The sequence below is a fragment of the Trichoderma gamsii genome (assembly GCF_001481775.2).
Source record: "Trichoderma gamsii strain T6085 chromosome Unknown Scaffold_23.2, whole genome shotgun sequence".
Lineage (NCBI taxonomy): Eukaryota > Fungi > Ascomycota > Sordariomycetes > Hypocreales > Hypocreaceae > Trichoderma > Trichoderma gamsii.
The window spans coordinates 384,192-397,607 of NW_020171360.1; the positions used below are offsets into that span (position 1 = coordinate 384,192).

Below are 13,416 nucleotides of genomic sequence, written 5' to 3' on the forward strand. Positions count from 1 at the left end.
CGTTTCACCTAGATAGCCCACTCGGACAAGTTATTTCCGATGAATCACATGTATGCAATGGAGCAGAGAGTTTAGTGCAACAATATTTATCTTCATGCAGTTCAGCATCACTAGAAAGTCGATACAAATAGTTGCGTTCAAGAATACAACTATATCGTTATCAAATAGGATTTATGCAACACTATACGCCTCATCACAAAATGTTGGCAATAGCATTGTATGCAGCTTTAGGGTTGAAGTTACTGTCGTATAGAAGGGGGTTGCTGCCACTACGCCACGAGTCCTGTTATGCAGTGTCAGATCCATACTCCTAAACGTGATGAACAATGGGGGTTTCTTTACCTTATCACTAACACCCCATACAGTGATACCAATGCATTTAGAGACACTTAAGCATGCTTGAACCACGGCTGTATAATCATTCGATGGCGCTCCCGCGATATCGAGCTCAGTGATGGCCAGCTCGGTAACAGGTGCAGTAGCCAGCTGCTGAAGAGCACCCAGTATAGCCGAGCCTCCTCCAGAGCCAATGTGAGTTTGGGTGCCTATATTATGCCAAGTTAGCATTACACATGATAACATGATATGGAGGGTATGAGGGCCGTAAGGGATAGTGGACATACCGATGCCGTCAATTGGGACGCCTTGAGAGATCCATTTATCAACATAATACCTCATCAAATTGACTTTACTATATCCAGACTGATCAAGATTATAGTCATTAATGTAGAGGCGGGCGGACGGATCAGCAGCTCGAGCAGCATTGAATGCAATGGACACAAACTCTTCGCCCAATAATCTGGAAAAGACAGAAGAGCGAAGTGTTCCATCTTCGTTGAAAATCTCATTTACCACATCCTGTTAAGCACATTGGTCAGAATCGCTCAACATAACGATGTCATGTGTTCATTAATATACGTGGCCGGGAATACGCCCAACTCACCCATGCGCGGATTTTCCCCTTATATCGCCCAACAACAGTTGAAACATGCGTGCGAATGACTTGGCGCAAAGTGTCTGCATTGTTGATGTTGTTGACCCAGTTTGGGAGCTGGGAATGCCAAATAAGAGTATGTCCACGTATGACCTTGCCGTTTTGCTGCGCAAAGTTGACGAGATAATCTGCGTCTCCCCAATTGTATTGACCTTGATTTGACTCAAGCGACTGCCATTTCATGCTATTTTCTGGCGTCACTTGACCAAGATTGGCTTGGATAATGGCCGCATTTCGGTCCCGTTGGAGTAGGCCACGATCAGTGGCAGTTCCGAAATAGATTTTGCCTCGATTTTTGAAACGCTGGTCAATGCTGACAGAAGCTTGTCGATCTTCTAGGTCGGCAGTTCGCTCAGTGATGTTGGCACGACGTGCGGCCAGCTCTGGCTCTAGCTGAACAAATTCGGCTGGTAAAGAAGCCACAAGAGGTGCCAAAAGGCAAAAGACAAGACTTGTTCTCATTGTAACCGATTGAATCAAACCTCTCTGGTGGAACTGGAATGATGATGAGTGAAACAGGTATAGCTGTGCATTTGCTGCTCAAAGATGAAGCTTGGAGGGACACTCGATAGCTATTGTGCAATGAAAGCGGAACAGAGAGCAATTTATAACCTGGAGCTGAGAAATTGCTATTCAACTCTCAGCATAATTGAGAATGAAGCAAATAGCCGCCCTGGATAAATCCAAGGATGCTGCTACACATTTACGTTGGAGGCATTAATCAAGAACCTTTACCCCCCAATAACATCAGTCGACTTACTGCGCCAAGACAAGATTGTGTTGTATCCAAAGCTTCCCTCTGGGATTCTAGACTTTCGCATTTAAGCTTGTTTTTAAACAATGTCGGAGGGGGGGCTTTTGCCGCAATATTAGCCATATTAGATAGAAGTGGGAGATCTAATTAACCGCCCTGCCAAGAATATATTTAGACCACGTGCCTCAATCAACATTGTAAACATGTTCAATTGTGATGGCAACAGGCTCGGCATTTGTAATGCATAGCGAGATATGAGCCACCGGAGATTTATTAACCATAAATGCTTCTGATTACCCGGACAAATATGGCTAAATGGATCTCATGATACGGGAGCAGCGATATGAGCTACATGTTCTCCTATCTTATGGATAGATTAAGGCGGCAGTTAAGTATAAAAGACTAGAATTTTCTCTTTTGGTGCTGTTAATGCCGCTTTTTTAATAGTGATTTGCATGTAATTGTTAACGTGCTGGGCCTCTACTAGTGCTTCTTAGTCCGTGGTAAATCATGTATGGAAATACCTTGACAATCCTTTTCTCTGCGCTAAAATTAACGGACAAATAAATCGAATTACGTTCGATGAGTTAGGTTTTCCTGTAGCTAAGCTTGCTATCTCTGTTTGAGATAGCCGCTAGGCGAATCTTCATTGCCTAGTTTAGAGTCATTGACGTAACACAAAGACTTCACGGACTACTATTTCCTTATATACCATCATAAAAAAGGGGCACCAAGAGTTCTTATTCCAACATCAAGGCCCAGTTTTACCTCGATTTCCGAGGTAGACATGAGCTTTTGGCTATCCTCGGTGCGGCGCGGGCGTTAGATTGAGCGAAGATGCCAGGATCCATGGCATTCAAATTGTCGCGTAATTCGCACTCTATCCTTATGAGTACAATGTTTCCATGTTTAAACTCAGAAGTGCGGATGAGCCGTGTTTGAGAGCCATATCTAAGTTGCTTGGAGGTCAGGTCATCTACCGCTGAGTTGAACTATAAGGTTTGATTGATCAATGATGTGCACAGTAGTGTACACTTTGTATGCTAAGTGCAATCACCTCTCCAAAGACATATACTCGGCTGTATGTATCTATAAATAGCAATAACAAGGCTGCGTAGCCATATACGTAGCCAGTGCCATGTCACCTCGCAAACTGTTTTCCAGTGTTAGCAATTAGCTAACCAAATATATAATTAGACGAGGGAATCAAGGAGACCCACAGTCAAGTTTGATAGTTGCAGTATGCCTAGTAGAATCCGCCAAGGCTGTGCTGAATCCTTCTGGAGTGATAGTATTTTACAAAGACCAGGCTTTTTGAATCCGTCAATCTCAGCCACTTCGACAGCGTCAGTAGCATTAGCTGTCCCCTGAGGCTTGGTGCCGAGTTCCAGCTTAGCGCTTATTGCTGTCCCCCATTATCGCTAAATGTTGACGCGTCGTACCTAGGGAATTCACCTAGCATTATGTATCGAAAACCGTCCTATTCTTTACAATTGAAGTATAAATTATTAAATCTATCTCTATAAGATAGTATCACCATTCTGAAATTTGCAAAAAAATATATTCGGTCTCACTCATCTTGGGTTTCTCTTTCGACACTTTGCACAACTCAATTAATTGCCCCTTTACGTCCGGCCATGAAATGCGGCGTTGTATCCGCGACGGCAGTAGTTGTCTTTCCCCTACTTTCGTCTGTCATAGCAAGCTCATGTCCGCCTCTTGGAGCTGTACTTCCACCGCCACAGGCTCCTAGCCAGAATGAAGCAGTCAAACTAGCCAATCAGAAACTCAAGTCAATCATCGATTCAAACTTCAGCTCAAAGCTTAACTCAAGCGGTATCTCCATTATGGTCAAATCTATACATGAAGACGGACCGCTGTTTAGCTATCATTATACACCCCCGGTTCTCTCAGATATCGGAACTGCATCCATCAATGACGATACGATCTTCCGGGTGGGAAGCTTGTCAAAAATATTTCCTGCATTAGCAGCTTTGCAGTCCAAGTCTATTCATTTGGATGATTCAGTGCTTGAATACATTCCTCAGCTCAAGGAAGCCGCTGCTTCTACTTCTGCGGAAACTATTTCATGGGAAGATATAACTGTCGATTCATTGATGACTCACCTCTCTGGCCTCGCCACTGATAGTAAGAACTCTTTGCACTTCTTGTTTCTTTCATCGTGATATCTAGGAGAAGGCTAATCTTAACTTAGCGGCTTTTGACTTGGGAATCTTTCCTACTCCACTGTGGCAGACAATTGGGCTACCAGCTATTCCACAAGGCACCGGCCCAAATTGCTCAGGGCTTCCCGGCACACCACCGTGCACTCAGGATGATCTTGTCAAAGATTTACAAAAAAGAGAACCAATCTATTTACCATACACTAGCCCTTCGTATTCTAACGTTGGCTTTGCCCTCCTCGGAATGATAATTGATGCTGCCACTAATAAGAGCTATATCGACAACATCCAAGACAATGTATTTGACATTGTTAATATGAACAGCTCTTCATTCAACGGATTTGTAGAATCATTTTCGGAAAATGGTTTCGTTCCTGTTGGAGAAACCACATGGAATGTTACTTTAGGTGTTTTGAAAGGTACGTAAAGTTCTCTCTTCAGTGTCTCCACTCATAATATGATAGACAGCTGTGTTAACGCATTTCCAGTGCCGGTGGCATGTTTTCGAGCACTTCGGATCTAATCGCTTTTGCTGAGGGCATTCTTAACAACCGCTTTCTTAGCCCACGGCGCACTCGAGAATGGATGAAACCACGAAGCCATACTTCTTCGTGGGGATATTCCGTTGGCGCACCGTGGGAGATTCTTCGGAGCGATCACTTTACAGCCGATGGCCGCATTGTCGACTTATATACCAAGAGTGGCGACTTGGGCCTTTATCATGGTGTTTTTGGGCTGGTTCCTGATTTTGATGTCTCGGTTGTATTACTTGTTGCTGGTGCTGAAGTCAACGAGAACATGCCATCCGAAATCTTCAGCGCCATTGTTGAAGAGCTTATTCCTGCAGTTGACAAGGCAGGGCGGGCTGAAGCTGCCTCACTGGAGGTGCTGAATGGCACATACACTGATCATTCTACGAACTCCACCATGGTGCTGACTATCGACGCGGATAATAATTTGGCGATGGAGAAATTTATCGTGCAGGGGTTCGATGTGCTCCATCATCCCGATTTGTACAGCCTTGACGGTCTCTCGGCAAACCCGGAGTCCCTCACCAAAGCTTCCTATGTCAACGCTCGATTGTATCCAACAAATCTCGTGGCTCAAAGTCCCAATGGCAACACTCAAAGATCGTGGCGCGCTATTTATGATACTGCCACTGCTGCGGAAAACTTGGCAGAGGACGCAAAATTGGTATGGAAAAATGGCAGTTGCCAGTCCTGGCTTGAATTGGATCGAGCCGCATATGACTTTAAAAGCACAGGAGATTTCATATTCAGTTATGGAAAAGGAGGCAAGTTGACTGAGATTTCGGCCGCCGCTTTTAATGTAACGTTGACAAGAGCTGCCTGAGAGATGAGTATAGGCCATATGCCACTGATAGTATCATTGTATTGTTCATTTCAAGATTCATAAAGAAGCCCTATTTAGAACTTAGAATATTCTTAATTGAGAAAGCCATTGTATGGACGAGCGCTAATTTCAGACTTGCCCTTTTTCTAGTTGGGAGAAAAAGAGCAAATGCCACTGGCCATCAATGCCACGTTGTGAAAATAGGCAAACGAAATGTAGTCTTGCCAAAGAGGGCCAGTTTGAAGAGTCTAGGCCACTATGATAAATAGAGACCGTTGTAGGCAATAAGAGTAGGCCATCCTGAAGCTATCTACTAAGTGAAGGGCGATTCATCTGTATGCGAACCGGATTGTTAGAGAGATAACCTGCGTAAAGCCGAGACTGCACTTAAAAACTCACACAGGCTGGTGAAGCAAGGGCCTACCCTACCTTTATAAAATGTTGGCGTTGTCGTGTGCATACTGAACCCATGAACGTTGATGGCTGGTTTTCCCAGGGCTACGTCCCATTACAGGCCGCTTATTGTGGTGCCCCTGACTAGCTTATCAGAATTTTGAGATAGGTGACTATGTTGAAAACAGCCGCGGTAAGCTTACCCAATAATTGCTTAGCCAGGCACATTTCACGGATCCTCTGCTAGTACATGATAGCTACCTTCCACAAAGGATACTGCAGTCGCTGTCATCAAACTAACGAATACGTTTAGACTTTGAAACGGAATTTAAGAAGATTGAAGAATGGAATGAGGATCATACGATTTTGGAAAGCGAAACGAGTTTGATACGATAATTAAGTGGCGCATACATGAGAGCTTTTAGCTCACTTAAGTTTGCGAAGATAGGCACGCTGCTTTCGAATCAACCGTACCACAATTGCGTTAAAATTACTAATTCAGGAGCGTAAATTTGTTTTACAGTACCTCTCTCCTTTCTTTCCAATATTTGTTCGCCCCTGGTTCATCTCGCCTGATCTTATATCGAGTAACTGGCTTCTAGATATGCGTTGTAGTGGACACAGCCGTACGCATGTTCCATGACTCTGGCCAGATAGAGCTCCAAAATGATGGGGAAGCTATTGCCATATTCTCATACATTGCTATAAGTACCTCAGGTAAGCTTATATGCATCGATTTTATATAGCAAGTAGCCATATTCCATTATCAGCCCTGGCATAATACTTGAATGAGCGTTATTACAATCGTTATTGCTTGTATGTGAACTGAACACCAGCATCTGTTACAGCCTCTCAGCGCAAATAAAAGCGTTCTTTTGCAAGAAATCTTCACTGCTATAGTTCAACTTGGCGAAACGTCAAGGATTGACCAAAGCTATTCTGATTGCGGGTATTTCCGTGGCCCTTGCCAATGTTGTGTTTAGGTGGCAAAGATCTCACGACCCTGTTTAAATCAGATGTTTATTTTGTACTTTATATCGTTGATCACTTCTACACTAGGAATAACAGGCCGCTTTATTTACAGGGACTACGCAATTAGCTGATCATAGATCAAGCAAAGTACTCAAGAATTGCAGATACGGGCTCCTCTTATTATGCGGCCCTTTTTCTGAATGACGAACCAATCTACTCAATATGGCTAGCTTCTATTGATTGAAAAATGTCGACTCAATCTGACATGCAGGCTTTCTAAATGTAATATTTCGAATTAGGGACTTTTAATAGTTTAAGGAAAGTAGTAATGCCTTCTAAACCTTTATATAAAGATCATCATATTCCAATGGCAGATACCACTTCGTATACTCATTGCCACTACTCTCTAAAGCACTCAAGCAAATCTTGACCAATCAATTCTGCTGTCGAAAGATTTAAAATGAGATTCCTTACTTTCAATGCTCTCGCCCTTGCTAGCTCTGTAGCTGCTTGGAATGGCCAGATTAGTTACGGCTCTATTGACGGAGCAGCCGACGTGGTTTCTTTAACCGATTATTCTACAGGATCCAGTTACACTGGTTATATCACTGGCATTGGAAGCTCAGCACAAGAGGTCTAGTAAGTTTAAATACAATTTAGAGTTAGAAGGCTGCTAATTGGACAATAGCTTTTATGAAGACTATGATGCTGGGTATAACTGGTCGGCCGCGGTTTGGCGAACTACTGATGGATGTATCAATATAGACTTCCAGGGCGCTTTTGGCGGTGCTGGCCATGGTTATTGCTGTGGAAATCCTTGTGATCTTAGTGCTTAAGTATTTAGCTGATACTTAAGCTAATCTATTTCGCTGTAATAGGCTTAGAATTTTGTCAACACTTTCCAGAAAGTCTTGCTGATTGGCCAACATTCTTTTTTAGCATAAGAGAAAACATAGTGGACCCCATACCTATAAGTATTTTACATGCTGCGCTGAAGTTCGGAAGTTCCGAAATGTTCAAAGCATACACGGAAGTTCCGAAACGTTCAAAACTGGTATGCTTTGAACAGTGTTGAAAAGAATAATAGTATTTTCTTGTGCTCTTTGTCATGTCGAGTTTCTATTCTTGTCTATGGAAAAGAGAAAAGTTTCTCATAAATTTATTGGCGCCATCTCAAGCAAGTAATTATAACATACCTAGATAAAAGTTCAAGGTCATACCGTATTGTTTATTAAACATACCTAGCCAACTCGATTAGTACGATTGTAATAGTGTACGACACAGTCTAAAAGCTGCAGTGGAGGTAGCCCAAGTGCGGTGCCACTTGAAAAGTCCAAGGGATATTTCACGGCACGAGTTTCCACGCACTGTGCTCCGAGGAGAAACATTTGTCTCAGATCAGCGGCGGTCGGACTTGGATCATTTGAGTTGCTAATCCGCTGGCAGTTGAGCAACAAGTTTTCAACTTCTTTTCGGCTTTAGGACAATTCTATAAAGACCGAGCCTCGTCATGAGTTGTGCTACTAGAGACTTGAAATATAAAGAGCAAACAAACGGCACATAAACAAGAGGCCAAGTACAACGGCAGCGAACATACAAGTCTTCCTCGCATCTACGTATTGGATTCTTCAAGTCTTCAATTTTCCTAGCTACGCATCATTGAGCAGAGCATTGCTGCTTCTACATCCACCTCTCCTCAGCGAATTCAATTTACTCTCTTGAAAATGTTTGCAATTGTTGGGGCTACCGGCAAAGTCGGTTTTGCAACGTCACGGGCACTGCGAGAGGCGGGCAAGCCGGTTCGAGCAATTCTACGCGATGCATCAAAAGGAGACAAGCTACGTGAGATCGGCTGTGAGATCTCTGTAGCCGACTTACAGGATCCCAAAGCCCTCGCACAGGCAATAGGCAATGCACATACAGTTCAAGTCATCGTTCCACCGGCTCCACAGCTAAAGGACACCGCTGAACAGATGAGACAAGCTATTGAAAGCATTGCTACTGCGCTTGAAGAAACGCGACCACAGCGCGTGCTCGCAATCTCTGACTATGGCGCTCATGTCACCGATGACATTGGGATGCCGACAATGTGCCGTGACTTTGAGTTGCGACTCACCAAAGTCCCCTGCAAGAAAGTATTTCTACGATCATCTGAGCACATAGAAGCGGGATGGGGGCGAGCTATCCCAGTAGCCAAAGAGTCTGGTATCCTACCAAGCTTTCTCGATCCGACGGATACGCTGTTCCCTAGGATCTCGGCGTCGGACCTTGGTCTGATTGCTGCGGATGTCTTGCTGCGGCCCGCTGCCACGGAAGATGTTGAGATTATCCACGCTGAAGGTCCACGCCGATATAGCGCCAATGACGCGGCCGCAGCGCTGAGCGAGCTACTGGGGAAGGCAATTCAGGTGCAGGTTGTTCCTCGCTCTGAGTGGAAGGATGTTATGGAGCGAGTAATGAGCCCAACTCTTGCTGAGCTGCTGATCAAGGCCAATGATGCCCAAAATAAAGGCGGTATGGTCGACGTGGAGTCTAAACAAAGCAAAGTTGTCTACGGCAAGACGGAATTAATCGATGCGCTGCGACCCCTAGTTTAATTTTACCTCTTGAGATAGAGCCAATATAGACACGAGTTACAGAAGGAAGAGGGTTGACATGGTTTGTATTATACAGGTACATACAAGTTAAACATTGTCAATATATCCTATCCTAGCTTAAAGTACCCTGGCTGCAACTTCTGCCACACTCGCTGTGGGTCGTATTTAGTACTTATTGATCTTAGTTTTGCGAGGTTATCTGCTCCATATCCAGCAAAGACATCTTGCTGGTAAGAAGCGTAGTTTTGGTAAAGGTATGGATGATCGAGGGCTTTGGTACGTGCAACAGCGACAGAGCGGTCGACAATGTTTTGCGCAGCCGCGAGGACTCTCTCATCATCCGACGCATCGGACCAAGATATGTCAACATTGATCACTATTGCCAAAGTTAGTAAAGGGAGAATGTAGAAAATGTAGAAAAGAAAACGTCACGCACGGTTCAGAGGGCCTTGGCCAGCAAGCCCAAGTGCATTGCCGCCGTTCTTAGAAAAGTGATCAGTCATATCAGTAGTGATGAGCTGAAAGATAATGGAAGGTCCAATCCCTGTGACATTTTTGATAGGCTCGATTTCGTCCATGTAGATAGCGACCATGTCAGCCATCAAAGCGGCATTGTTCTGAACTGTAAAGGTCCAGTACGTTTGTCTGTATGAACCAGGTCAGTTTCAGCGAGCAAGCCGTCTCTAGACAGCGAAAACATACCGGAAACCCCCTGGGTTGGAGTTATTGAACTCCACCGTTAGATTTGAGAGGTCTGTGATGCGCAGTGTGCTTGCGATAGCACCAGGAACTGCGGTGAAATTTTGCAAAATTGGAGGATTGACGACTGGTTTGGCATATTGTAGATCGGAAGCGATGACGAAGAGATCTTCCGACTGCGCATAAGCGTATGCAATGATAACTTGAGCATACGGATCCGAGGGAGCGTTGATGCCAAGATAATAGAAGGCGTCGTTGATAGCAGCCGCCGTCTCATTTGTGTACAGAAAAGTATCTGAGCCCGCCCAGAGATCGCCTTGGGGGTAGGCCGCGAGATCGAATCTTGTTACGATGCCAAAGTTGTTGCCTCCTCCGCGAAGCGCCCAGTACAAATCAGAATATGGGGACGAGTAGCTGACTTGGCGGATTGAGCCATCTGCAAGCACGACCTATTCATGAAGTGTCAGTATTCCAATTCTGTTCAAACACATAAGAGAGTAGGAGGCACCTCATAAGAATTGACATTGTCACATGCCCATCCATGCTGGCTAGAGAAGAACGACATTCCACCTCCCAAAGTCAGACCTCCCACGCCAATGGCAGATACCCTCCCGCCAATCACAGTTACGTTGTGGGGCTGCAGATAATTGTAAACATCATACCAGACGTTTCCTGGGCCAATGGAGGCCTGCGCCTTATCAGACGAGAGCGTGATTTGATTCAAATTGATAAGATCGATTGTCACGCCATTGTCAATATTCGAGGCGCCGGCAAAAGCAGCATGGCCACCACTTTTAACGGCAAACTTGCACTGTGTAGCACGGAAGGTTAAAACGGCCAAGGATACTTCTTCTGGCGATGCGGGAGAGAATCGACAAGTCGGTCTAGTCAGAGCTTGTTGCTGCGCCCAGTATCGCGATTCCTCGAATTCATACGTTGAGCTGTTGGGATATGAGAGCTGCGACGGTAAAGAGAAGGCTAGGAAGCCGCACTAAGATCTGTGTTAACATGATCAAGATTTGCATTTTGGGCTAGGGAAGCTTACTGCTAGCTGGCAACCCGATGGGGGATTGGATGCTGCAGCGTAGGCGGTATTATGGGCTTGGTATGCGGATATCAGGGCCTCAACCTCCTTCAAGGTGTAAGCATTAACAGTTCCCGACTGCAGGAGCAGCGGAAAGACGAGATTGAAGAGGCGCATCCCACAAGACCGGGCGAGGCAGTCTTGAAAAGTTGAAAGTTGGATGTAGAAAGACGGTTGCAAATTGAGAAGAGGGTTGTTCACTCACAATAGTTTCGGTTGACAAGCGGCCACCACTTGTGGTACAGACGTCGTTAGGTGTTGGCCGGTGATACAATTGCTCCTTGCCTTGCATAAGTCTACGGAGCAGTGCCTGAAGACGGTCGAAGCTACAGGGACATTTGGTCTGTTATAGAGCCCTTGCATTGAAACCTGCCTTAGTGCATGGATATCCCAGCTGCGTGCCCGTTGAATCGGGCAGTAATCGCCGTGCTACGGCTCCATCGCCTATCTCACAGCAAGTTCTCGAGATCCTCGGCTGAATTAGTTAGGATTTCGCGCTACTATCGACTTAATCGGTGCAAAATCTGATCAAACAGCGCATCTTGTTCTGTGCCGTGCATCTATACATAGTGCAATTGGTCCGAGGTTCCGAGGTCTAGAGAATAGCTGCGGTCGAAGGATCACATACCTTGCTCTTATGAATTCATCGCGCGCTTTTCGAGGGCTCCATTCAGCGATGACATTGGCACTTTTGCAAAGTCAATGCGCGAAGCCTCAACGATCTTCAAAGATGCCTTCCAAGTCGCAAACACACCTTTATTCCGTCTCCCTGCGATCACTGAGCTTGAAAGCAGATCAATTGGCAAAAGGAATAATAATGCTCCTTCCGATTCAAGTTGCATAAGATAACCTTTGCGTGCTGTTCCCCTTCATCGCCAGTTGTTTGCATGACTTCAATGCTAGCTAAAATTCTAAATTCCTTTCAAAGTGACCACCATCATCCATGACGCACCTTGTACCTTTGCCTCAGAGTGCGCCATGGCTTCTCGTAGACAGGCTGGTCCTCCTTGGCAAATGTCAATGAAGTAGCTCCTCCGACGATATCTCATCCATTGGCTGCTGAATTCCTTCAAAGGAAGCTTCGGTAGGGCAGCGCGCAAATCCCGTAAGCTAGCAGAAAAGTTCACCATCCTATAGCGATAGCCGTGAGATATCTCCTCTTTGCTGCAGTCTTGATTCGTAACTATGTAGCCATGGATCAATTTACTCCCAAAACAACTAGCGACGGCAACTTGAGCGGCGAGCTGGGCTTCGGTAAATTAACGGCCGGATTGTCAGCTTATTGTTACGGAGGTAGGAGCGGAATATGAGCCGAGGGTAGTTTGCCATGATAGTCTAGCGCATTTACCAATTTGCCAAGTCAGTCAAAAGATCGTTTTCCCTTTTCTTTTCCTTTTTTCCATTTTTTTTATTCTCTTATTTTTATTCTCTTATGTTTCTATATAAACGCAACTGCTCAGATCTTCCCCTGTATTGATGGCCATGATAGTAATGAGTCACATGCAGCCACTTCCATTATAGAACTTGCCTACAGCTTACGAAGAAGTAAAGAAACTTTCGACACAGAATTCCATCAACTACGTCTATGATAAATCATTATTATAACACGAAAAACATTTTTGCAGCCTGTCTGCTTGTACGTGCGGCCGTTCGCCAGACCTTGAACACTTACCCTGGAAACGCCTCGTTTATCTCAGCAGATTTGACCCAACCAATTTTATATCTCTAAATACGCGTTATCACTGCAGAGGCAGTCATCTCGTCTGTTTCTGACGACGATCCTGTAATGATCGCGTGTAGCACAACAGTCATCGAGCTATATTGTGTTCCTCACAGCTCGAGCGCTGTATATTCTTGTTAGGTACTTGACGTAGCGATTACCAGGCGCAAATTTGTTTCTCTTTTGTTCTTTTTGATCCTTCTAACATGTTTAGACTATATTCAACATGCCGGAAAATGATTCGATTTTGAGAAGGGACTCTTGGTGAAAGAAAAAAAGCTGATTATTGTGCCAACCAACCACGTAGCATTTAAACGTATCCCTTCATCAATCTCTTCTACTCACGACGCAAATAAATTCTTTCTTTGCGTCACTTGTTCCAGGAAGCTTAACTGAAATTCCCCCAAAAGCTGTCATTTTGACGGTGCTAATTTAGTTCTTCATTATGCAATGATCTTTATGGAGCCCGGAAACAAAAGACGGTAAAAGCTATGTTTAAATTGTATCCTAGTTGCATGATCTTTATGGAACATCACTTGCAAGATACTCATCGGCAAAGTCAATAGACGAGTCTTTGCCGCTGCTAATGAGCTTCTAGTGCAGATAGACGAGCGATCTACAGGCCGGAAGAGGTGCGCCGGTGCGCCGGTGCGACAGAAAGCGCATT

The 13,416-nt window shown here is 44.8% G+C and overlaps 5 protein-coding genes across 5 annotated transcripts; 3 read left to right on the forward strand and 2 right to left on the reverse strand.

The window, feature by feature from the left end:
* Positions 1-193: 193 nt before the first annotated feature.
* Positions 194-1,456, reverse strand: TGAM01_v206760 (glycosyl hydrolase family 10; the record flags this gene model as incomplete). Its single annotated transcript, XM_018806862.1, has 4 exons — positions 194-283; positions 343-545; positions 624-858; positions 944-1,456. The coding sequence occupies 4 exons, from the start codon at positions 1,454-1,456 to the stop codon at positions 194-196; spliced, it is 1,041 nt and encodes a 346-aa protein (XP_018659952.1).
* A 1,929-nt stretch (positions 1,457-3,385) lies between these two features.
* Positions 3,386-5,284, forward strand: TGAM01_v206761 (hypothetical protein; the record flags this gene model as incomplete). Its single annotated transcript, XM_018806861.1, has 3 exons — positions 3,386-3,896; positions 3,964-4,354; positions 4,420-5,284. 3 exons carry the CDS (start codon positions 3,386-3,388, stop codon positions 5,282-5,284), a joined length of 1,767 nt encoding a protein of 588 aa, XP_018659951.1.
* A 1,825-nt stretch (positions 5,285-7,109) lies between these two features.
* TGAM01_v206762 (hypothetical protein) lies at positions 7,110-7,485 on the forward strand (the record flags this gene model as incomplete). Its single annotated transcript, XM_018806860.1, has 2 exons — positions 7,110-7,288; positions 7,338-7,485. 2 exons carry the CDS (start codon positions 7,110-7,112, stop codon positions 7,483-7,485), a joined length of 327 nt encoding a protein of 108 aa, XP_018659950.1.
* Positions 7,486-8,373: 888 nt separating this feature from the next.
* TGAM01_v206764 (hypothetical protein) lies at positions 8,374-9,246 on the forward strand (the record flags this gene model as incomplete). The annotated part of the gene is made up of 1 exon (XM_018806859.1): positions 8,374-9,246. One exon carries the CDS (start codon positions 8,374-8,376, stop codon positions 9,244-9,246), a length of 873 nt encoding a protein of 290 aa, XP_018659949.1.
* Positions 9,247-9,353: 107 nt separating this feature from the next.
* On the reverse strand, positions 9,354-11,146 carry TGAM01_v206763 (hypothetical protein; the record flags this gene model as incomplete). The annotated part of the gene is made up of 5 exons (XM_018806858.1): positions 9,354-9,622; positions 9,683-9,891; positions 9,949-10,394; positions 10,454-10,936; positions 10,991-11,146. The coding sequence occupies 5 exons, from the start codon at positions 11,144-11,146 to the stop codon at positions 9,354-9,356; spliced, it is 1,563 nt and encodes a 520-aa protein (XP_018659948.1).
* Positions 11,147-13,416: the final 2,270 nt, after the last annotated feature.